The sequence below is a fragment of the Bremia lactucae genome, linkage group LG8 (assembly GCF_004359215.1).
Source record: "Bremia lactucae strain SF5 linkage group LG8, whole genome shotgun sequence".
NCBI classification, from domain to species: domain Eukaryota; phylum Oomycota; class Peronosporomycetes; order Peronosporales; family Peronosporaceae; genus Bremia; species Bremia lactucae.
The window spans coordinates 1,594,846-1,618,486 of record NC_090617.1 but is presented as its reverse complement, the minus strand read 5'-3'; the positions used below and the strand labels follow the sequence as shown (position 1 = coordinate 1,618,486).

Here is a 23,641-nt window from a genome sequence, read left to right as displayed (position 1 = left end):
CCAATGTGCAAGTCCCCCTTAAGTCTCAGTATGAAAAGAACTGGTGCCAAGGTGAGCTATAATAACTTGTGTAGATGGAACACAGCCGCAAAGGCTTGGCGATCATAGGCGAGCGCATGCTGCGCCTCTGGACGGAAAAAGGTCGATCTGAAGTGTACGTGAAGCCTGCAACTACACCGCAGTATACAACAAATGACGCATTGTGATGGATCTGTTCCTCGTAGCTTGGCGCGTTTGGTGCCGGCCTTAGCCGACTACTCCCGGAATGAGACATCTGGTGCGTATGTAATAAAAACTCTTCTATCTTGCTGGACATATTGGCTCACCACTGATGCGTTAGACTTGTCGCGTTTGCTGTATGAGCTCGTGTGGATCGTGCTGCACGCTAAACTGACGAAACACGAAGTGCTAGGACTCTTGAAGGAAGCCAAATTGGTACGTGTCTGCGCTTTTAGCACTTTCATTTTGTCGTTAACTATATTATGCCTTGAATTGTATATTATGCAGACAAAGCACAAGAAGGCATGTGACCTCTTGACGGATCTGCTGTGGGTTATCGGAAATGAAGTGGAGACTCTCGAACGCGGCCATGAGCATCATACTTCGAGAGAATGGCGCAATTTGTGTACACTGGTCAAAGCTATCGCAGAAGAAAATCTTTTGTCCGTGCTAAGTCTAAAGGGATTGCTTGAGTTTGACCTACTACATGACGCTAATCTGACACCCGAGCCACAGCTTTTAGCCAAAAAGTTGGTGCGTATTAATACCAAAACGCTTTACACACAGACAAAGTACAATTTGTTGCGCGAAGAGACCGAGGGATTCTCCAAGGTGCTGTGTCTACTACACACGGGCGTGACCGAGAGTCAACTTGAGGCGACAAAAACCGATTTAATTGCACTCATTGGATTCTTTGATCTAGACGCAAATCGTGTCCTTGACTTGGTATTGGATGCTTATGAGATGCATTCAAGGAATGACTGTTTTCTGCAGCTTCTTGATGTCTTTAAACGCGAAAGTCTGCCACACATTCTTGGCTTTAAGTTCCAGTTTTACAAGCGCGATCCACCAGCTGTAGAAGGAGTTACGACTCCTCGATCTCTTTACCGTTTAGCTGCTTTACTATTAAGCAAAGGAGTTTTGGATTTGGATGCGCTCTTGCCACACTTGGCCCCAACGCGTGATGCCATTTTGACGGCATCCGTGGAACACGAGAACGAATTAATGAAGAAAGCGGGATCACTTGGCCAGGTTAGTCTTGCTGGCAAAACATATGCCGAAAAGGAAGACGCTGAGGATGAAGTACCAATGAAAAACAATGAAGAGCATAATCAAGTGTATGGTGTAATTGTCGGTCTTTTGGAGATTGGCGCTCTTCAGCAGGCCTTTGATATGACCTCATGGTTTCAGAAGCGGGGTGTGAATCCGCTTACATTTACGCCGTTACGGGCGGAGCTGTGTACAGTTGTAAATGTGATGATTGAGGACGTTTATTCCTCGCTATCGTATTGCAATCTGCACCTTGTTGCAGATGCGAGCGATACTTCTTTAAATCTAGCAACGAAAACAGTATCACACACGAGTTTAAGCAATCACTATATTCAACCCGTCGCGACACTGGACGAATGCGCTTCCAAGGTCTTTCCGATCGTGAACATGATTGGCCCGCAACTTTACAGCGATCAATTCCTTTTCGTCAAGCTGCTACGAATTGCTAGCAAGCTGGTTGATGATCAGACCAAGAAATGTAATTCATTGACTGAAAAGAGTGAGAAAGATAATGCATGCTTCGACAAGATCAAGTTACTGCTAGCGACTACGTTTCTCCCTGCGATGTCGTTACAAGAATGCAATCCCAGCACTGCGTTTTTAGTCTGGGACCTACTGAAAGGATTACAATGTGAAGAGCGCTATCGCATATATCTGCAGTGGTTTGAAGCGTACGACAAGTATCCTGAGCTGCGTCTGAAAGAAGCCGAGGTGGTGCAGAGTACACGCGGTGTCATGCGACGGCTTACAGCCGACCGCGCAAAACTCTCGGCTCGGAGTCTGACTCACGTAGCGCACTCAAATCCATTAATTGTATTTCGCACAATGCTGCGCCAAATCCAGTCATACGACAATTTAATTCAGCCCGTGGTGGAATCTTTTAAGTTTGTTACGCCACTGGGAATGGATGTGCTTTCATTTGTCCTTGTAAGTGAGTTGTCGAGACCGCAGAAATCCATGAAATCCGATGGCACGAATGTCTCGCTATGGCTGACGTCGCTTGCGAATTTCTCAGGCAGTTTTTATCGCAAGTATCCGAATGTAGAGCTAGCAGGTCTACTGCAATATCTCATCCAGCGGCTTCAAAACTGGGCATCCGTGGATCTTATTGTGCTCAGTGAGTTGCTTACAAAAATGGGCTCGTGCCTGAGCTTAGAAGATATTTCAGTGAGTCAATTGGAAGCCCAAGCTGGGGGTCCAAATTTATGGTATGAGCCAGCGGATCCCAAGTTTCAAAATCGCCGTGCCATCCCAAGGCTGCGCGATGCTTTGATAAAGCGTAACTTAGCTCTGCCTTTGTGTATTCTTATTTGTCAGATGCGCAGCCGTATTGAGTATCATGAAGACAAGAGATTACCTCATTTAAAATTACTCGGTCGTGTGTTTGATACGTGCCAGCTCACGTTCAGTCAGCTTCTGCAATTCCTAAGTGGAGTGGTTCACCCGTTGGTATATCGAAAAATGCTTCCGTCAGTGGCGGCTCTAGTCCATGACTATAATGTCGAGCCGGAGCTGGCGATGTCGCTTTGTCGCCCGGCAATGCGTAGTGATGATCCAATCTTGCAAACGGCTCCTCGGGGGATCCATGCAATCGGCGCTTCGACCACGGCCAGCGATGAAGCCGCTTGCAATGGAACGACGACGACTGACGCATCTTCTGGAGAAATTTGCTGGTACATGTACAATACGAACTTTTTAAACGACATTCGAAAAGCGCTGCGGCCTGAAAGTAGTTCCACGAGCAAGTTCGAAGACCCATTCACAGGGCTAACTCCTGAGGTCTACGCAACGTTCTGGGGCTTAAAGCTCTACGATATTCATATTCCATTCCAGCAGTATGAATCGGAGATTCTGCGTTTGCGCAATTCCGTTTCTTCAGGAGCAAATGCGACACTTAGTGGAAGCGAACGGAAGAAGCTCAAGGAAAAGACAACACAGATGATTGATGTTCTCACGACGGAACAAAAGGATCAAGTGGCTCATCGAAAACGAGTTTACGAGCGTCTAGAGAGTATGAAAGGCAGGTTTTTTCAAGATGAACCAAATGAAAATCAAACTGCAATTGATGAGCTGCTGCAGAAGTGTGTGATTCCACGCTCCCTCATGTCTCCCGAAGACGCGCTCTTTGCTGCCAAATTCATGGAACGTTTACACACATTTGCCACGCCACAGATGAGTACATTGCAGTACATCCACAAGGTGAATATGAAAGTTTCAGCGATCGTACTGTGCGCTACTGAGCGCGAAGCGAGTAATTTTGGAATTTTCATGAAGGAAACGCTGGGGATGGTGTTGCGTTGGTACCAGAATGGGGCGACATACGATGACGAAGCGATTCACGGGAAAATTGGCTTGAGTCTGGATTTAAACGATGGAAAAAAGCGTCTTGCCCATCGCCAATTCAAGGCGGCTTACTCCCGCTGGCACTTGAACTTGGAGCTTGTGTATACGACGGCATTATCAAGTGGAGAGTACATGAGGATTCGTAATTCGCTTGTGGTGCTCACAAAGCTCATTGATGTATTTCCAACTGGCCGTGGAACTGCTGATGTTATTCTAGGTATTGTAGAAACTCTGACGAACGAGGATCGTGAAGATGTGAAAATCATGGCAAAACGATACTTTGCTCTTTTGACAAAGCGGAAGACGTCTCTAATTGACGATAAGCTGTTGCGTACTCGCGGTATGCTCGCATCCTCTTTAAATCCTATTGCATTTAATAACGAACCAAAGGATGCGACGAGTCAATTGGACCAAGACAAGAAGGTTGCTGACAGTGACAGAAAAGCTGATACAAAGCTCGATATCACTTCTGAATTGACGCTTAGTCGTGGCGAGAGTCAAGAATTGGAAAGTGGCGAGATCATACCGGGAAAGAGCACTGGAAACAGTAGCAGCTCAATCAATTCTTTGGCGGAGACAAAGCAGCGAGAGATTCAAAGTAGTGTGAGCAATCCGAATATCCGAAGCGGACGAGGTAGTTCTGCAGATTCTGCACATGACCGTCGCAGTCGTCCAGAAAGGAAAGACACAATCGACAGCCGCAAGAATATAGCCGAAGAGTATCATGATAGTGAAGAAGGACGTGAACGTTGGGGTCACCGTGGAACTTCGCCTGCACTTGGCGGCCGTAGTGGCTCGATAAATAGCCGCATTCATGAGTCGCATGACCGCGGTCGCTCAGCATCGCGAGTCACGCATGAACACTCTCAAACCTTTCATCGCAGTCGATCAGGCGAGCGTTCAAATGACCGTGACAGCACAAACGACAATCGTCGTGCATCATTTGAAGGTGGGCGCGATCGAGAACAGGTGACTCGTGCCGAAAGAAGTGATGTAGATCGTCGAGGACGTGGTGCGAGCTTGCAACGCAGCAGTCGTAGCCGCAGTCCGGACCGCCGAACGCGTGATAATCGTGAGGAGACTGGCGCAATCATGTCATCTAGAAGACTAGAGCTTCCAAGTCGAAGTCCGATACGAGCTGAGGAATGCACAAAAAAGACGCCACCCAAGGTGGAGCCGAGTATTGCGATTATAAAGTCAAATCGTGGAGAACGAATAGAGCAGGAGCTCGAGAACCCAGACATTGGTAACAATCGATTTCGACAAGCTGAACAATCTGAAGCAGCATTGCGTCGTCAATTGACAGCTGATAAGGAGGCCAAGGCGAAAGAGCTGCTGCAATCTGGAGAGCGCGTGAGAGCTGTAGCTCGAGATCGTTCACGGCCGCCTCTTCCGTCTGCAAAGACGACGTCTGTGCTTGGGGCGGGCTTGCCGACTGGCACAGGTACGCCGTTTAATGGTGCACGAAAGATCGTGTCGCTTGTGTCGTCGGCGCGCAAGCGTGATCGAGATCCTATTAGTGAGAGCGAGATTTCCACGGGCAATACTGCCGCGGATGCGAAGCGACATCGGGATGGCACTTATGACACTAGCAGTGGGAATCGAAATGCAGACATGAAATTTGGGCACGATGACAAAAGGAAGCGCCGAATTAAAGGCGGGGGCGGTGATGGCAATAAGGGAAATCAACCGCAACGCGATCATATGTACGTACTTTTAATTTGTATGACGACATTAAAGCGTGTGTGGTCATATAACTGGTTACTTGTAGGCGTGGACGGCAACAAGACCGTGGTGGCCGCAATAATGGCTATAATGACAGGCGTGGTGCCCAAGACGAGCGCAGCGGCAATGCAGGAGGCCGGCGACGTGATCGAAATGACAACCGAGGTGGCCGCCGGTAAAATGAAAAATAAAGACTGTCATGTTGATTTTAACCGCAAGAAGAGGAGGACTATTGGTGCCCTTTAGCTTAATAAGAAAGTAGATATATGTCTCTTGTACTTGATGTGCTTGTTTCGTGCGCTACAAATCAATAAGTGAAGAACTAAACTCGTAAGTATGGCGTCGCGTCGTCTCGCGCTTGTCTTTCCAGGCCAGGGCAGTCAGCGCGTGGGCATGGTTAAAGATCTGCTGGCAGATTGGCCGCGCGTTGTTGGTGATGTGCTGGAGGAAGCCAGCGAGGCCACAGGGCTTAATTTGAGACGTCGGATGACTGAAGGTCCGGCTGATGATCTCACATCCACCCACGTGGCCCAACCAGCGCTTCTCTCCATGTCAATTGCAGTGCTGCAGGTTTTGCAGCACGAAATGGAGCTACCACCTGTGCAGTTTGTTTTAGGTCATTCACTCGGCGAGTACACGGCACTAGTGGCGGCTGATTCCATTAAGTTTGCAGACGCGGCTCGTCTCGTGCACGTTCGTGGGTTGGCTATGCAGCGAGCGGTGGCTCCTGGAGTAGGTTCTATGGCAGCTCTCATGCCTGTGCGTGCTGAAGACGCCTTGTCACTATGTCATGAGGCGTCAGCCAGCACTGGGAAAGTGTGCCAAATCGCAAATTATAACTCAAACCAACAGATTGTCATAAGTGGTGACGCACGAGCTGTCGACGCTGCGATTGCTCGCGCGAAATCCACTAGAGTAGCGAGACGTGCGGTAATTCTTAACGTAAGTGCTCCGTTTCACTGTGCACTGATGGAACCTGCAAAATTGGAGCTACACGAGCACCTGCAACAATTGCTCGACGACGAAAAGCTCCACGAGCCAAAAGTGCCGTTGGTATGGAATGTTGAAGCGAAGGCGTCGAAAAAAACACCAGTAGAGATTGCACGAGTTTTAGAGGATCAGGTTGTGCACGCCGTTCGCTGGAGTGACAGCGTCGATTTTTGCGTGGATAATGGCGTGACTCATTTTTTGGAGTTGGGTGTCGGCAATGTGCTCTGCAGCCTCATTCGCCAGCAGGTTGGCAAGACGGACATACTCACCTCGAGCGGTGGTACTACAGCGGAAATCAAGGCACTTTTGAAATTGCTTAAGAATTAATAGTTTTTAAAGTAGTAAAACGTTTACTTATGTCCAAAGCCTATGATTGCTCACTCATAAGCGCGTGAATTGTAAGAATGGTGTGATTAGTGATATTCTCATCGAGTTTGCAAGGCATTAAATGGGCAAAGGTAGTTCTTGAGAGATTACTCGGTGCGTTTTTTTAAAGCTTCCTCCCTTCGACAGGGAACCAGATTAGCATTATTAGCAGCCTTGTCGGAGAAGCAGGAACATACCTGGCAAAGACGTCTGAATCTGTTTCTGGCACGTTATTAAGCCCTAAATACAGCACGATGGGACCGCCTAGCATTCCCATGTACGCTGAATATTCCCAGCCCTTGCGCTCAAACCGGTGCGTACCCTAATCCGATGAACAACTTTAACGAATAAAAGTACCGCAACACTAGAGAAAATGACCCACGTTGTTACTGAGCATCGCTGTCTCCGGCATGTGCACGTGAGACTTGGCATGGTTGGATAAGCCGCGGGCACCAAGAAGGCGTACATATCGAGTCATTATGGGCTGCATGTTATCTAAAACAGACATCTGTGTGTTTGCAAAAATTGATGGGATGCCATTTGATTGGATAAAAAGGAGGCCCAAAATCAAAACAAATCCTATGTAAAGAATGTAAATGAATGTATTGCCATGCCAATGCGTTAACTGATGAAGTCAGCCTTACTGGGGTGGCTACGACAGTGGGCAATTAATATTCCAACGATTGTCTCGTTGAGCTTTATTGCGCTCATACATGCATTAACGCTAAATGCTTCGGCAGATAGAGAAGCCGGTGTTTGTGATCGCTTCTGTGCCACCTTCTCAAAGTCACGTGAACTTCTTTTTGAGCCTCGGCAATTCGCTGAGCCGAGTCAAGCAGGAGGCAAATTTAAGCTACTGAAGCGTTGCATATTCACTTTTTTTTTCAAATTTTCGAAGTTGTTGAGCCAAAGTGTCATTGATATTACGTTGCTCGGCCTGCAGCGGTTGCAGCACTGTTCGTGACTGGTGAGCTTGGAACACATCTGAATAATTATAGTTGGAACTCCTCTAATGGAAGAAAGCATAGTGTTGAAGAATTGACGCCTAGAGTCTGTTTACAATATTCGCTCTCTCTTTGCTAATATCGGTCTTTAGTTTAAAACTTCACAAAGACAATGCTTTTATCATGTCAGCGTGCGTTTCCTACATGTAAGACTCAATGAAGGCCGTTAAAAATGCGTGCATCAGCTGCAATTCGGCTTGAGCATGTATTGTCATAAAGTGTCATAATTTGATAAGACCTCCAGCTCTATCGTTGCATCCGGTAAAAGGAAATGCAATTGGCAAGTAGGAGGACCCGTTTATAGCATTGTGTCAACATCTTCTTCGGTTCTCACTAAAAGACCGTGCGATTGAATCTTTCAGCCTACCGCAGAAAAAATGTTATTATAAGTATAAGAAAAGGAAATAAGGCCAAATTACCACCGGCGGGATTCGTGTTAAGAGAGAACCATCCTTCACATTCTTCATCCAGCATCCAGCGTATACATATTCATGAAACGCCAAACAATAATCGACCCATCAATCAGCCAGCCAGACGTCACGATTACCAAATAGTTTAAGCGACGTATCTATATAAGACAATTGTTTAAACCCGATTGATAGCTGATAGTTACTTGCCAGCAAGGCATGATGATAAACTTTTGGCTTTTGCGCTGCTTCATTCGCCACAACTCGTTTACCAGCAAACCTCCTACTTAGTCTCGCTAACAGAAGACTATGAAGTTGCCATTGTGCTATTGCATTTTATCATCGTTTTTAATACACTCCAACGCTCGTCCTTCGTATGTTGCTTTAATTCCAAATGGCAACGGGGTAATCGGCATTGCTGCACTAGGCCACGAAAATTCTGCAGGTGGAGGAATGACAAATCCATTCGGAAAGGCATTTCAAGCTGCTGACCATGAGTGGACAACAGAGCTGTGCCAAGCGGACTCAGATGGCGATGGCGCAACCAATGGACAAGAGTTGGGTGATCCATGCTGCACATGGACGCCTTCAGCTAATTTCGATGATTCCGCCTCGTGGGCTAAACCGACTCATCCAGGTGTTTTTAATAGCTTTTCAAAGGAAGAGCTTGCTGCTATGGGCTGCAGTGGCGAGGCAGATCTTAGTGGAACTTCTCTGAGCGGAGCTTCCACATCAATGTCATCCTCTTCCTCAACTTTTGGTAGCCAAAGCAGCAGTAGCAACGATGGCTCATTTAATATGATGACTCCAAAGATCAAGCCTCGCTTCTCTCATGGATCAAAAGTCAACGAAGTATCTCCAACCCCCGCCGTCTCTCAAGCCGAGAATCTGAAGACATCAATTGTAGCTATTTACTGCTTTAGTGCCTTTGTTTTGATTGCGATGTAGAATTTACGTAGTGTCTTGGTATTGTTTTAATATAACCCTCGTCAAAAACCTATTTCCTTCTTAAAAGTGTACCCCTACATGCAACAATGGCTGGAACCAGCAAAGGTCATTGCGCCGAACTGACACCGTGCGCGTCTCAAATTATCAACGATACAAAATCCGATGCCAGCGTAAATGAAAGCATTAGCGGTATTAGTGGCATCGGTGGCTTCCTTGTTTGTCTGAACGTCCCTCCGGAGACGGAATTGGGTGTTGACTACGAGGTTTTTCGTACGGGTGCTAAGTTTCAGGGCGTCAAGTTTATTCCTTTGGGAATTCACTTTGTGCTTTTTCGCTCACGTGAGCAAGAACATGGCATCCGTCAAGGCTTTTTCGTGCACGTAAAGCGCCATTCACAAGTAATTGTGCGTGAGTGGAGCTTGGAAAAAGAAGAGCTGGGACCGCCAAAACAAGGGCTCAACGTGGAGAATCTCGAGCGTACGCATATGAAGGAAATCTTATCACTATTGCATTGTTAATTAGGGCATCTCGCAGGTGCGGTGCTGTCATTTCAGCTGGATGGGGGACTCGGACCGTACTCAAAGCAGCATTTGAAGACGTGGCAGCGACTTTCGTGTTACATATCTTCTTCGGTGTTGCAGGTTGATCTGTTGTTACAAGTCGATTGTTGGAGCTGCTACTGACATGACCACAATGTTGTTGCAGCGTTGCGGCGTGGATTTTGGCGCTATTCTTCTTCCAGGATGTGCAGATGAGGATGTAGGAACCTCGTCTAGGACACAAGACGACGTAATTCCATACTTTCCCGACTTACCTCGAACAGTACGCTTTACTACGCTGCCTAGAGCACGCACAGATCTGTCGGCAGAGGCGAGGACAGCATATCACTTCGATAAAAGGTGCGTTGATGCATTACTTCTAGAGCCTGTCTTGACTAATAGTGAAATGGTGATGTCAATGAAGTGAGATGCTAGAAGAACTAATTAAGTCGGAGTTTGGTAGTGACTGGAAAGAACTCATTGGTGAGCTCCAATTATCGTTTCTGATTTTCCTGCAGCTTTCATCGTTAGCAGCACTCAATCAATGGAAGCAGGTAAGCAGCAATTTTGCATTACATAATGAGAAGTAACCTTAGCATAAAACTAATGGAATTATTTAAGCTCGTCGCACTTATGTGCTCATGCGAGCGAGCTCTTTCAAAGTATGTGCCACTCTTTCTGGCGTTTACAAAGCTGCTAATAACGCAATTGAAACAGGTAATTCAAGCAAATCGATTTTGCAGCTTTTGAGAACATCTCATGATTGATTGATAGATTCCAGAGGACTTTTTCTACGACGATACGACTAGTGGAAATTTCCTCAGTCCATGCTTTCTATCTCTACTGGAATTGATTGAAGACGACGACGCTCCGCTTCAGGTACAACAAGGTCATAGATACGTCAATGGGAAACTACGATATTTATTGTTATGATCTGAATAGTTACGTCGAAAAGGTTACGATTTGAGGCAGCTTCTTTCCCATCGATTCACGTTGGACTTGAATGCCGAGCTCGAACGGGACGAATTGGCCCCCGTTGTAGTGACTGAGGATGAGGTAACGATTTCGGAATGATGGTGAGTGGTTACTTTGACGTTTCCTGCTGTTACTCGCAGCTCTTGATGCAGGAGAGACCTGTATCTGATGCTGCGCTGTCGGCATCAACGTCTTTACCTAAATCCTTATTAAAGCTTCAACTTCAGCAAGAAGAGGAACGCACAAATGCGGCAATTGCTGCGGCATTCATCGGCAGTAATATACCTGGGTCATAGTAAACTAAAATAAAGATTCCTTTTACGACACACTAGCGTTACACAAACCCGTTGCTGGCTCACTTGGCTCCCATTTTTCAGTCCCCCTTCACCCGCGACAAGGGGAGAACTTTGACGAGAAGTTGATGAAAGCATGAAGTCGCAGCATTTCAATTCCAATTCTGGCAGCGGCGGCTACGGCTCCAGTAATGGCGTACCGCACCCTCGCGGCAACCTGCAACCCCTCGGTACCCGCTTCACTACTCGCGCCATATGATCCTCGACTTTGTGCTTAACTGACTGCGTCTTATGACACTATAGAGTACAGACCCAAGACTGCGCAGCAGCATGACACACACTCTCAAATCACGTCACCTGGAGCGGACGGAATGGACGTTAACGCCCCAGTCTTTAAGCAGAGTGGAGGTTTTAACCTGCAACATGTGCGTTTCCCTTTCCGCATTCCCGATCTTTGTGCTTCCTCACTTATACTCCTCTATATTCTAGACGGCAAGACCTTACGATAGTGCAATAAGCCATCGCCCACCACCGCCGATGGGTCACCAGCCAGGAGGTGGCATGTATCAACAGATGCGAGGACCTCCAGGGGGCCACCACCACCAGCATCCCCGCCTACGGATTCCACGAGGTGCCATGCACCACCAGCAACAGGTAATGCCTCGAGGGAACATGAATTCAACATCGCAAGGATATTATCGGCCACAGATGCAAATTTCGCCGCATTACATGATGGACCCTGGTCCATACGTTCGAGGTCCGCATATGTATGGAATGCCTCCAGTGCATGATATGAGTATGGGCATGGGGGCAATGCCGATGCCCATGTCTGTACAGCCGAATCATCAACCGCCGCCGAAGCGAGAGCGTAAGAGACTTGAAATTGTTGATCCTCGAACCGGCAAACCCATCGTGATTGGAAACAAGTCGTCCTCGGTAAGTTCGACAGATAATAGCATCAAATTAGATGATGGGAAGGTTGCCGGGTCCAGCACAAGCACTTCAGCTCAGAGCACCCCACAAAAAAAAGAGCTGTCACTTGTCAAGGAGCCAATGTTACGCACGCCAAAGACGGAGTCAGAGTCGCAATTACACGAAACCGAGAATTCTGTATCAAATTCGCTTGGAACGGCTGCTACTGGAAAAAATGTGCCTTCAGTTGTTGCGGAGCCTGAAGCAGTAAACGGCTCATGTTTAGCGCAGAGGTCCGGTGACCTGAATGATAAGGATGGAGCCACATCGACGGAGAGCAACTTAATAGTGAGGCATAGCGGGTCTTCTACAAAAATTTCGACGACTGCAACTACCACAACTACATCTATATGTGGTTCTGAAGATCTATCTTTCGATATAGGAAAGACAGATGTTGCCAGTGTAAAGCACATTCCTGCCAGGGAATCAACTATCGTTTCTCCAGAAAAAATGGCTTCTGTTCAAAAGGACCCAATCATGCCGGTCGTACAATATGTTCACGAAGATAGAATGGAAATGCCGGTACCCAATGATGTTGACACAACGACAAAGGGTATTGCAACGATAAAGGACAAGATTACTGGCAAGGCAACCTATTCGCTTGAAGCTTTGACAAGGTACATCTTTACTCGAATATTGTAGTCTTTGGTTCGACAGTTCGTCATCGTAGATACTTACAAACGTATTATGAACTTGTAGCTTTCGGGATATGTACAAAGACATTCCAAACGCTTCAAGCTCTTCAAATTCCGACTGGCCGTCGATGGATATTACCAGTGAAGTTGCTATCTCTCGCGGTGGGTCCAGAGGTGGACGCAGTGGCGTTGGTTGGGAACGCGGCGAGAGGCAACCTGGTGGATCGGGACGTGGATCGCGCGGAGGGGCCCAGTGGACACGGTCTCAAGATCTCCCTAAGCGCGGTGGAAGAGGAGATCGAGGTGGTCGAGGTGGTCGGGGCAGTCGAGGTGGTCCTCCTGATCCGCCTCTTCTTGATGGCCCTGTTCAGCCTTTGAGCCGTTCAGCAAATCGCTGGATACCTACAAAGAATGTCTCAATTTTGGATGTGATGAAAAAGAACGTCAATGGTATTATGAACAAGATGACTCGCGAGAAATTCGACCGTTTAGCTGGACAACTCACAAGTATTAACATGGAAAGTTTGGAGATGTTGCAGACTGTCATTAAGATTATATTTGACAAGGCAGTCAGCGAGCCTAATTTCTGTGATATGTACGCCGACCTGTGCGTGCACTTGGAAGCAAATTGGCAAGTTTGGTCTTTTTTAAAGATTGTCCAGAACGATGATGATGGGATGTTTTACTGGACAGCTATGTCCGATTCGGACTCGGAGGTGGTTGGGCCATTTGATGATGGGACTAGTGCCCTAGAATCAGCCAGTGGCGAAGAATTTGAGCCGATTCCTGCTCCTTCGAACATTAAGCTGAGTGAAGTTCGAGTGAGAGATCATAAATTTATCAAGATATGGGTAGCTGAAGACCCAAAAGCTCCTCGGTATTACTGGTCTGGCCAAGATCTTGATGATTTGGGCGACGACCAGGTGCTCAATGGTCCGCACGAAAGCCACGAGGTTGCCAGTCGCGTTGCTATTAAGACAAGCTCTTTTAAGCGTATATTACTCAACGCTTGTCAAGAAGAGTTTGAGCGCGATAACATTTACGAAGAGCTAGAACAAAAATTCACGAAGGACAAGGAGGAAGGTAAAATTACACCGCAGATGGAAGCTGAGTACGAGGAAAAGCGACTGATTATGAAGCTGCGCATGCTGGGAAACATTCGCTTCATTGGGGAATTATATCGGAAAGGAATGCTTCAAGAACGCATTATGCACGAGTGTATCATGAAGCTTATGGATGTTCGTCCTAACAGTGAAGGATTACTGGCTTGCTTGCATCCGAACAACCCTCCTGACGAAGAAAGCATCGAGTCCTTGGTTAAGTTGCTTACCACTATGGGCAAAGATTTGGATAAGCACGGGGCGCAAGGCTGTATGCCTTCCTACTTCCGCTATCTAGAAGCTAAGCTCGTGAAAGACAAGCGTCTGTCATCCCGTATTACTTTTATGATTAAGGATGTCATCGAGTTGCGTCAGCATCGATGGGAGCCGCGACGTAAGGAGTTAAAGCAAAAAACATTGAACGAGATTCGAAAGGAAGCCGAACGAGAGGCTCGCGCTCCGCCGAGCAGTGCACCCAGTGGAGGTGGTCGTGACCGTGATGAACGCGATCATCTTCGATCGGACCGACGTACTAACTCGTATCGCGATAGCTACAGCAACAGCCGTTCGACAATGGTACCAGTATACCAGCAGTCGCAGTCTATGAGCAGCCGTGGTAGCAACAAACAGATGGCACTTCCACGTGGGTTCGGTGCGCGTGATGATTCGGTTAAGACTGGACCGTCCGGCAGACCCGCCGCGTTTGGAGTAGCCGCTCGTCAAGCGCGCACTGGCGCTCCTGGAGCACCGGCTAGCTCTTCGGCTAGTCGCCGTAGTCCTGTTGTGGTTTCCAGCAAAAAGCCACAATCGCTCACACCTGTTGCTATTGCTATACCCTCGCTTGACGACGAAACTCTTGAGAATATCGGCAAGAAAGCAAAGTCAATTGCCGAGGAGTATGCATTGATTGCCGACTTAAAAGAAGCCGAAGCATGCCTTGCTGAGCTTCAGAAGGAATATAAGCAGCACGAGGACGTGAATCGCATTTTTGCTTTCGGAATTTTGAAAAATGCTATTGATGCCAAGGCGGAAATTCGTAAGAAAATGATGGAATTATTGTATCAGCTGAGTCTAAGGACACATGCTCTTTCATTTGTGAGTATTCGGTATGCCATTAAAAAGACAATTGAGCTATGCAGCGACCTTTGGTGTGACGTGCCAAAGCTCCACGAATACATGTCGGACTTTGTTGTGCATTTTATAATGGAATCGACTACTACGGGCGTCTCGCTGGATTGGATGCTCGGTAGCTGTCTGCAGGCGGTAGACATAATTGCTTTACGAGAGCTGGTTGACGGCGGCTTCCTTGCTGCTGTTATTGGAGAAATCTTGAAAAATTTGAAATCCGCCGATGCTGTCAAAGCAAAGAAGGGATTGAGTGAAACGAATCTGACGCTTCTCAGTATCTTTCCATCATTTAAACAGTCGTATATTCACATGCAGGAGTGGATCAAAATGTACGAAATTGCGGACATACTGGCATTAGACACCGCGTTTGGCCTCGTTGAGCGTGTCAGTCAGGGCTCTTCATATGATGAAATTGTCGCATTCATTACTTTGAATATTCCTGATCACATGCGCAACGATCCATTTTTTGCTACCCATGCATGCATTTTTATTTTGAATCTGTCAAAGGAAGGAGAGCTGCCGTCTGCTGAACGATGTATGCTATTGATGGGATTTTGCGGTAACACAGACACCCAAGTTCGACTCGTTTCGGCTCTGATGCAGACTCGAAATGCCACTGGTAAAAATTGTGCTTTTTACATATGATGTGATGCAATGTTGAACTGAATTAATGTTACTTAATGCCTGCAGAAGAAGTGAAGAGACTTTTAAAGCATTTAGTAAAGGAAGGTGCCTTGTTGGCTCCAGCGTTCAGCAAGTGGCTCGAACTGAAGAATGACAATAGTGTTAGTAGAAAGCGTATGCAGGAGGAGCTAGGCGAGTTTGTAGAGGAATTGGCCCGCACTAAGTGATTGCTTGAACGTAGCCAATTACTCGCTGCGAATTCAAATATTTTTATTTTAAGCTTTTTCTGATAGTTATGGCACATTTCTAATTTTGGGAAATATAATCGGGAACTTCCTTTTGCCAATGATATTTGAACGATTGCCTAGCGATGTGTGAAGCTTAGATAATCAAGATCATTCTGATTAGTAGGATATAGCCGCAATTAAGTTCAGCGTCTCCATATTAATTAGGTTATTGCAAGCTGGTAACGGGGTGTCCCATACATAAATATTATTTCTGTAAGAGGAATAATCAATATTATTTCCTATGAGAGGAAATAAAAGAAAAAAGTACAAAATTATGATCTTTATTAATTTTTTGACTTAATAGTTCCAATATTGCCACATTTGGTATTTATTTACGCAATAATGGAAATATTGGAAATTGAAAACTTCCTCCTTCTTTATTTAACATGTCCTTGTTTGATGGAACGTGCGTGGGCCGTTGATGGACTACGAGGTGCTACCAGGTGTAACGGGGCACCTTTGGCTAGTACTGATACGACAGGCGTTGAAAATTTTCTCTGATGTTGCTTCCAAGCAAGCATCCTTGTTTCGTATTACTCAACTTATTCGAGTGGTCGAACTTCGACGCTGCCTGTGCAGCTAGAGGCATTTGGGAAGAATACTCCCCAAATAAAACTTGGGGAATAAGTCCTCAAGATTCTGCGGGAATAAGTCCCCCAAAACCTGTGGTCGTCAAAAGTTCCTAGATACCTGTGAAAATAAGTTTCAAAGAGGAAACTGAAACATTAAATGTCTCAGTAAAGAATGAATCAGGTGTAGGCGCTTGTACAGTTGATCCGATAGCGCCTCAAAAAATAATATCTAAGATAACTCAATTGCCAATGCTTGAACCGAAACGGCTCTTGCGTGATCTGCATAGTGGCAAATTCAAGCAGATCTGCGTACTAGTCACAGATGACAGCTACGTGGCCAACATTCGGTCGGCAATCATATTTCCCCGAAAACGAACGGGTTCTCAGCAGCTCATCGATGTACGAAAGTACCCTCGATAAGAAGACTCAGATGGAACGTTTTGCATCCTAATCCTGGGGTCTTTGAATACAAATCCTTTATATAAAGATTTGATCGAATTTAAGGATGTATTTCCTGAATCCGTACCGTACGAGTTGCCTAAGGGTAATGTAACTCGACATGAAATCGATCTATTCCAGGTTCGAAATACTATATCATGAAGCAGTGACCATTGCCTCGTGAAGAAGTAATCTTTGCGATCGCTTAGCAGAGGGCCATTAGAGGGATTCAACCTCTTCACAAAGCTCTCCGACCTTTTGTGTGCGTGAAGCAAAAGAAAGGTTGCGGATTCTGCATGTAATAAATTGAACGCTGCAACTGTACCGGCTCAAATGCCGATACCACGAAAAGACGTAATTATAGATGGTATGTCAAAGAGTACTATTTTTTCGTCAATGGATCTGATGGATGGATTTAATCAGATCCTTAGGCGTGAACAGGTTTTTCCGCTCACAGCAGTAAGTACCCCAAGCGGAATGCTATGGAAGTGGCTATTTATGCCACAAGGACTTAGTATGCCCCTGCGGCATTCAACAGGTGTGTTACCAATCGGTTGAGATCGGTGCGGGATTTTGCACCGAGCTCTTTTGATGACGTCTTCGCTCATAGCAGAGCCATGAAAGTCGGACGTTGATTTACACCCGAAATTTTTCTACACTTATGCGTAAACGTAAGTTGTATGCAAATCTCAAGAAGTGCATGCTCGCTGCAAGCGGAATACCACTTCTTTGGGCGCATCGTGGATAGAATGGTGTACGCCCGGATCCGAAAAATATCAAGCCGTTCACCGATTGGCTTGTGTCAGTCGATGTAAAAGAGCTTCAAAAGTTTATTGGCTTGGCGGCGCACTTACACCAGTATCCCGCAATAATGCCAAAATGACAGAACATCTTTTGTCTTTGTTAAAGAAAAATATTAAGTGGTTATAGAACGCAAGTTGTCAGCATTCCTTTGAGGGTATCAAGCAAAGCTTGATGCGATGGCCAATTTCGGCGATTGCGGACCAAGACAGACCATTTCATGTGATCTGTGACGCCAGCGATTTTGCAATTGGCTGTGCGTTAATGCAATATGACACAGATGGCGCAGAGCGCGTCGTCTGTAACCAATCGCGTTAGCTTCAATCAACTGAACGCAACTATTCAGTGCATGACAAGGAACTTCTTGCCATGAAATACGCACTGGCTAAGCTTAGGGTCTATTTTTTGGGAGATAGACCGTTCATTGTTAATACGGACCCTGCTTCTTTACGCACGGTGGGGGGGGTCCCAAAGAATGGCGAGATGATTGTTTTTTTTCGCGGAGTATAAATTTTCCGTGGAATACAAACCAGGACGACTTAACGTCGCCGCTAATGTCCTTTCACACCGGCCTGATTTTAGCCGGCTTCGCAAAACAACAGTGAGCAAAAGGCCACTGTTGCAACAATAAGTTTTCCGTCGTCAACATTATTTGAAGACGTTAAAAGAAATTATGAAGAAGATAAGGCTCTTAAGGGGTTGATGGATTGGGCAGTGCGAAGGATACCAATGTTGATTTAATCAACATTGAAGTGGACAAACTTAGTAATATCAATAATGCAATTGCTGACTGTGATAACTGCTGAAAAACACATCATCGAAAACAATATTATTCAAAAAATAGTGCTCTCATAAATGAGGAGAATAACATCTCCGCAGTGTGCACCGGTCGCACTAAAGACAAATACAAAACCGAGTCGGCAGGTGATTTACTGAAGGAAAGAGAAACAGTGGTCCGGACGTACAAGTATCCATCGCTGATGTGGTGGCCCGACACAAACGGAACTCTGACAGAAATGGAAGAGCAAACATTCTTTCATTTAATGTTAACGACCTAGTCATCCTGTCTATAATTAACTACTAGAACATGAAGTGACGAATTGTGGGCAGTAATAAATTACTGCCCAAGTAGATAGGCTGTCGTGTACTGCATCGCCAAGGCAATGCGTACGCATCCTACGTTTTATTTCGGGTGTCCCCCTACCAGCAGTACGAGGCTTCTTCCTATTCCGAATCACCCCGGAACGGTCTAAGGCGATGGTCCCGAGCTAAAGAATGATAGTCTTGGAGAAGAGTTTGCTTCTAATGAACCAGACTATCCACTCTTTCCTCAAGGAAGAGATCTTTTGATGAGCTGTCACCAGCTTGTATTGAAAAGACTGATGTATCTTTTCGTTTGCCAGTTGATCAGTCGCGACTTTCGCACAACTTCTCAATTGGTCACGAGAAATATTACCAGCCTTCATCGCTAACTCGCGGCGACTGGATCGCTCGTGATCAATGTCCTGCCTCAAATAGGGAAGGGTATGATCCAAATCACGATGTCGATTCGGGTTCACCAAACGAGACGAACCCAACTTTCCCTCCTCCTCCACATCCATTGACAAATTCGAGTGGTAAAAAGCGTTTTCGTGTTGAAATCTTCTCAAACCACCGTGAGCGAAAGGGGTTCAATCGAGTTATCTCGTTCGTTGGCGAGGGTATCCACCTACGCATGATAGTTGGGAACATCGTTCCCAACTGATGATTGACATTCCAGGTCTCGTTCGACAGTACGACGAGACCCATGCTGCTCGACGGAGGGTCCATTAGAGAACGAGCAATTCTCGCGCTCGTAAAAGGATTGGAGGTCCTCAATATCTTCGCGCATCTCACAAGAGATGATCATTCTGTAATGAGGATCTTAAGGAAATATGCTTCATCAGGGGCATGACATGCGCCCTTAAAGCAGCATGAACGAGCGTCCTCCACGGGAGACAAGGTGACCCTGCCTCTCTAGACCAACGGTGCAGCTTGTAGCGCGCACCGAATACGGTATTTTTTTCGAAGAGTTCACGGAAAGCATCTAGTTTGTCAAGCCAGACCCCACGGCCTATGCTTTGCACATTCTGTACAAATGCTTCTCAAGCTTAAAACAAAGAATTGACATCATTTGCTTGCTTACAAATGTACCACCGATGCCGGAAAGGCATCGATATAGAATTCCGTTTCGTCCTTACTAGGCTTGTGAAGCCTGGGTGAGTCGAGCAACGAAATATGATACCGATCGTTGGTCTGGTATGACTAACGAGTTTGGTTGCCCTCTAAGGGTTACCAAGGCTTCTTTTCGGGAGCAAACCACAAAATATTGCGGTCCCTCTCCCGTTGGCTCGTGTTAACGTTAACGCTAACATGGCTCTCAGAGCGATCTTTAAACTCACTCCTTTCTTGCTGATGCAAAATAGCACCACGAGCAGCATTATTTCCTCCACGATCACTTCGTTCCTGGTGACGAATACTTTATCACCAGAGTGGTCGTCGCCCATGAAGTTATCATCAGATTTCTCCCCACCAAAAAGTCGGCGAGTCGAACAAGCTCGTCATCACCTCTTTGGTTGTCACGTTAGAACTCGAAGGTTTGACAGACTCGGCCCCTTTTAATCCGGCAGCCTTTACAGTAGCCACTAGGTCGGACGAGGACGGTGGCTTGGACCAGTCATCTACAGTTGATGTAGCAGGTGACTTTTCACCGTCACGTGCAATGGCAGTAGCAGATAACAAATATTAGTCACTTCCAACTGGAGTAGGAAGTGACTTATTCCCCACAGTAGACGCCTTAGCGTCTACTGAGATATTTGCATTACCAACAGCTGCACTGATCCCTGCAGCTGCCAGATTTGCGACTTCACGGGTTATGCGCACAGACCTATTAGTCGACATATTGATTTCTGAACAAAAATCATTAATGCACTAAAATTGCACATTTATAGGGGAAGACATAAGGGTGTTTGTCTGTCACTCCACATCAGTCACTATTGTGACTGATGGTTGGGGGAGATGTGACGGGATGCCCCGTTATATAAATATTATTTATTTTAAGAGCTTAAATAAATATTATTTTCCATCTGAGAAAATAAATATATTTATTAATTTTGACTCAAAAGTTCGAATATTACCAAATTTGGTAATATTCACGCAATAAGGCATTCGTTCTATTGATTGGTTCATTTAAGTTTAGATCAATTCCGCCAATTGGTATAAAAATTGATTGTGCGGTGCGCAAGTAGGTGCCATACATAGTTTGCAATTATTATTATAAAGTCAGTAGATAGAAGATCGTAACGTAGGAACTTAATGAATTTATACAGTTTACTTTTTCTCTATTTTTTGGCCTTAGAATTAACCATTGGTAGCTAGTACTACTTAGTTACCTGTAAATTGCCTCTACACGTCGTGTACATGAAGCAGTTGAGGTGCCCCACCTTTGGTGTAATCAGTGTAGGTTGACTAGTACTGTAATTAGTGCTAGGTTGACTAGTGCTGTAATTAGTACTAGGTTGACTAGTAGTGTTATAAGTGCTAGCAAAGGTTGCCCCGAAACAACCGGGCCTGCATTTAATGAACTTAAGTCATGAGCAGTACTGCCGTTACAGCACACGAGGTCAATACTAATAAGCTTGCAGTTCATCACTTTTGGTTAAAATGGAGTTGGACATCACCCTGCACAGAATGAAACCTGAAAGCCTGGCCAGCGACGGGAGTGTCGTCAAGTAGAATTTGCTCAGGGGCAGACTCACAACGCCAAGTTTCATGTTGTGCGCGCCCATCTCAGCGACGAAGTGCGGAAAACGATTCAGCAAGGATGTCGCAAAGTCAAGTTTCTCAAAATTTCTAGAAAGAAAAATGTCGAATAACACTTCGCAATCGACGAAGGGCTCATATATTTAAAGCAAGATGATGCAATGCAGCAAATATGCATTCCAGACATATCGGAATCAAAGACGAAGATTCTATACGAGTTTTACGATGCAGCCACAGCTACACATCCAGGAGTTTTTGCAGAACTTACTTTATGTATAAGCAATGGTGCTCCAAAGATACTTGAGACACGTGGAGACATGTGAAACGTGCGCTCGATGGAAGTCAAACAGCCACTAGAAGAAAGAAGAATGCTGGAAGTAGTGTCCGTAAACTTTATAATGGGCTACCCGTGTCGGAAGGGTATGATGCTATTTGCGTCATCGAAGACAAATTGTCAAAGAAACCCATCGATGCACCGACGTATAAGACTGCCGATTCGAAAGACAACGCAAAATAATCCTTCGACGGCGTAGTCCGACTTCAAGTTTTGCCGAAGGCTATCACCAGCGACCGGGATCCGAAATTCACGGCAAACTTCTGGAATCTCTAATGAACACAATGGGTGTCAAACTAAGCATGACGACTGCGCATAAGGCGCAGGTAGATGGACATACAGAACGCAAAAAATGGTGTTAGAAGACGCTTTGCGCTGTCTGATATCGCATTTTGGCGAAAATTGGGCCAAGCTGCTTGGTCATGTAGGGTACGCACACACCACGTCGGTGAACGCGTCTATTAAGCTCAACCCGTTTGAGATCGATTTGGAAGAAAAGGGTATCCAATCTGATGTCGTAGACCACGATGGTCTCGATTCAGAATCAATCTCATAGCTCGCCTCAAAGCTTGCCAAAGCTTGGCAAGACCTAGTACGTAAGGGGCGCGAAAACCTAGAATAAGCTCTGGTAAAGCAGAAGAAGTACTACGACTCGGAATAAACAAACCTCACCTTTTATTTCGGTGACTTAGCTTTGCTGGATCACTTATACAGTGAACGCCCATATTGATTTAAAGAAAGCAAGGCTCACAGCCAAAAAGCTTGGACTGTTTGAGATAATCAGAATTATCAACCCGAATGTAGTCAACTTGAAGCTACGGCGAAAAATTAATTATTGTTAAACATCGACCTACTCTTTCCATACAAGCCGAATGCCTCGGAGTTCGCTGGACAGCCAATTCCGAAAGTATCACAGAGTCAGATACCGGAGTGAAACTACACATTGTGGATAGGTTGCTAGTCGTTGTTAGCGCATTCGTCAAATATAATGGCCAGTAAAAGGGCACGCCCCCCCCCCCGGAGTGTGATAGTACTTGTGAGCGCGAGAAATTCATCCGCCACGTTTCGCATTGGAAGCGACTATTACAGGACTTCCGAGACCGCCAACGCGAAGCCAAGTCTGGGGAGATGTCAAGCTGGCGGGTTCTTGCGGCACGACAGAGCACGTACCCGACTGTAGGATCACATATCATGCATATAGGATAGATCATGCTGACGTCATTAGATTCGTCACTATGAAACTTTTAAAAGGATTTAAAAGGATAGTCTTAGCGGTAGCACAGGGCAGCGTGTAACGGGGTGTATCGTTACATGAAATTAACAATAAAAGATTGTTAATTAATATTATCCAAAAGGTAGATAATATTTGGAGGAAATTACTTTAAATAGTAATTTCCTGAATTCTTATCCATAAATAGGTATAGACCATTATGTCTATTTATTCCGCAGACTAATCAGCTGTAGAAGTAATCAAAGAGAGTTACGAGATAAGATAGATAAGAATTCATTTACATGTTTAGTATTAGTTTATAGTTAAGACAACATTTACAAAGATAGATTAACAAAGACACTTAACTATATTAATACAGTTTTCATTTTACCCTCTTAAGCTAACTTGCCTTAAGAGAAGTCTTCCTCTACACGTACAGTGTACGTTACTTAACGAGAGGCACCACTCACATCTGAAGCAGTGTGAAGTGGACTTGTACTGAAACAGTACAAGTCGCAGTGCCCCGTTACACCTGGTAGCACTTTGTAGTCCGTCCAAGGACCACATTTCCCACATTTAACATGGACATGTTAGATGGTAGTGGGAATACGCATCACGTTTCCCCTGAAAGCTACTCCTTTCTAAGTGATATAGAAAGGAGTGCGGTTGAACGAATGAGTTCATCCGTAGGAAACGATGCAATCCTGGCATTACTGTCCAACTTAGACAGAGATGCCCTCCATTCAACCGTCGCCAAGTTCATACAACATGAACTTGACGAGATGAAGGAAAAAGTAGCCTTGCTGAATCAGCAAGGCTCTCAACAGGCGGAACTGTTGAGATTACAACAGGTACAGACCCCTGTACCTGGGATGACGCAAACGCGTCGTCCCGAAACTCT

General features: G+C 45.7%; 4 protein-coding genes across 4 annotated transcripts; 3 read left to right on the top strand and 1 right to left on the bottom strand.

Annotated features, from left to right (window-relative positions):
* Positions 1-3: 3 nt before the first annotated feature.
* CCR75_001126 (uncharacterized protein) lies at positions 4-5,516 on the top strand (the record flags this gene model as incomplete). The annotated part of the gene is given in 6 exon segments (XM_067959231.1): positions 4-51; positions 75-154; positions 165-277; positions 341-435; positions 508-5,318; positions 5,384-5,516. 6 exon segments carry the CDS (start codon positions 4-6, stop codon positions 5,514-5,516), a joined length of 5,280 nt encoding a protein of 1,759 aa, XP_067823662.1.
* Positions 5,517-5,673: 157 nt separating this feature from the next.
* On the top strand, positions 5,674-6,654 carry CCR75_001127 (uncharacterized protein; the record flags this gene model as incomplete). Its single annotated transcript, XM_067959232.1, has 1 exon — positions 5,674-6,654. One exon carries the CDS (start codon positions 5,674-5,676, stop codon positions 6,652-6,654), a length of 981 nt encoding a protein of 326 aa, XP_067823661.1.
* Positions 6,655-6,800: 146 nt separating this feature from the next.
* Positions 6,801-7,912, bottom strand: CCR75_001128 (uncharacterized protein; the record flags this gene model as incomplete). Its single annotated transcript, XM_067959233.1, has 7 exons — positions 6,801-6,831; positions 6,891-7,015; positions 7,076-7,272; positions 7,338-7,514; positions 7,570-7,702; positions 7,754-7,796; positions 7,842-7,912. 7 exons carry the CDS (start codon positions 7,910-7,912, stop codon positions 6,801-6,803), a joined length of 777 nt encoding a protein of 258 aa, XP_067823439.1.
* A 501-nt stretch (positions 7,913-8,413) lies between these two features.
* Positions 8,414-15,669, top strand: CCR75_001129 (uncharacterized protein; the record flags this gene model as incomplete). Its single annotated transcript, XM_067959234.1, has 13 exons — positions 8,414-9,048; positions 9,222-9,529; positions 9,587-9,693; positions 9,758-9,951; positions 10,016-10,145; positions 10,213-10,308; positions 10,366-10,470; positions 10,534-10,647; positions 10,707-10,861; positions 10,995-11,089; positions 11,163-11,284; positions 11,349-12,448; positions 12,531-15,669. The coding sequence occupies 13 exons, from the start codon at positions 8,414-8,416 to the stop codon at positions 15,337-15,339; spliced, it is 5,970 nt and encodes a 1,989-aa protein (XP_067823438.1). The 3' UTR covers positions 15,340-15,669.
* Between the last annotated feature and the right edge of the window lie 7,972 nt (positions 15,670-23,641).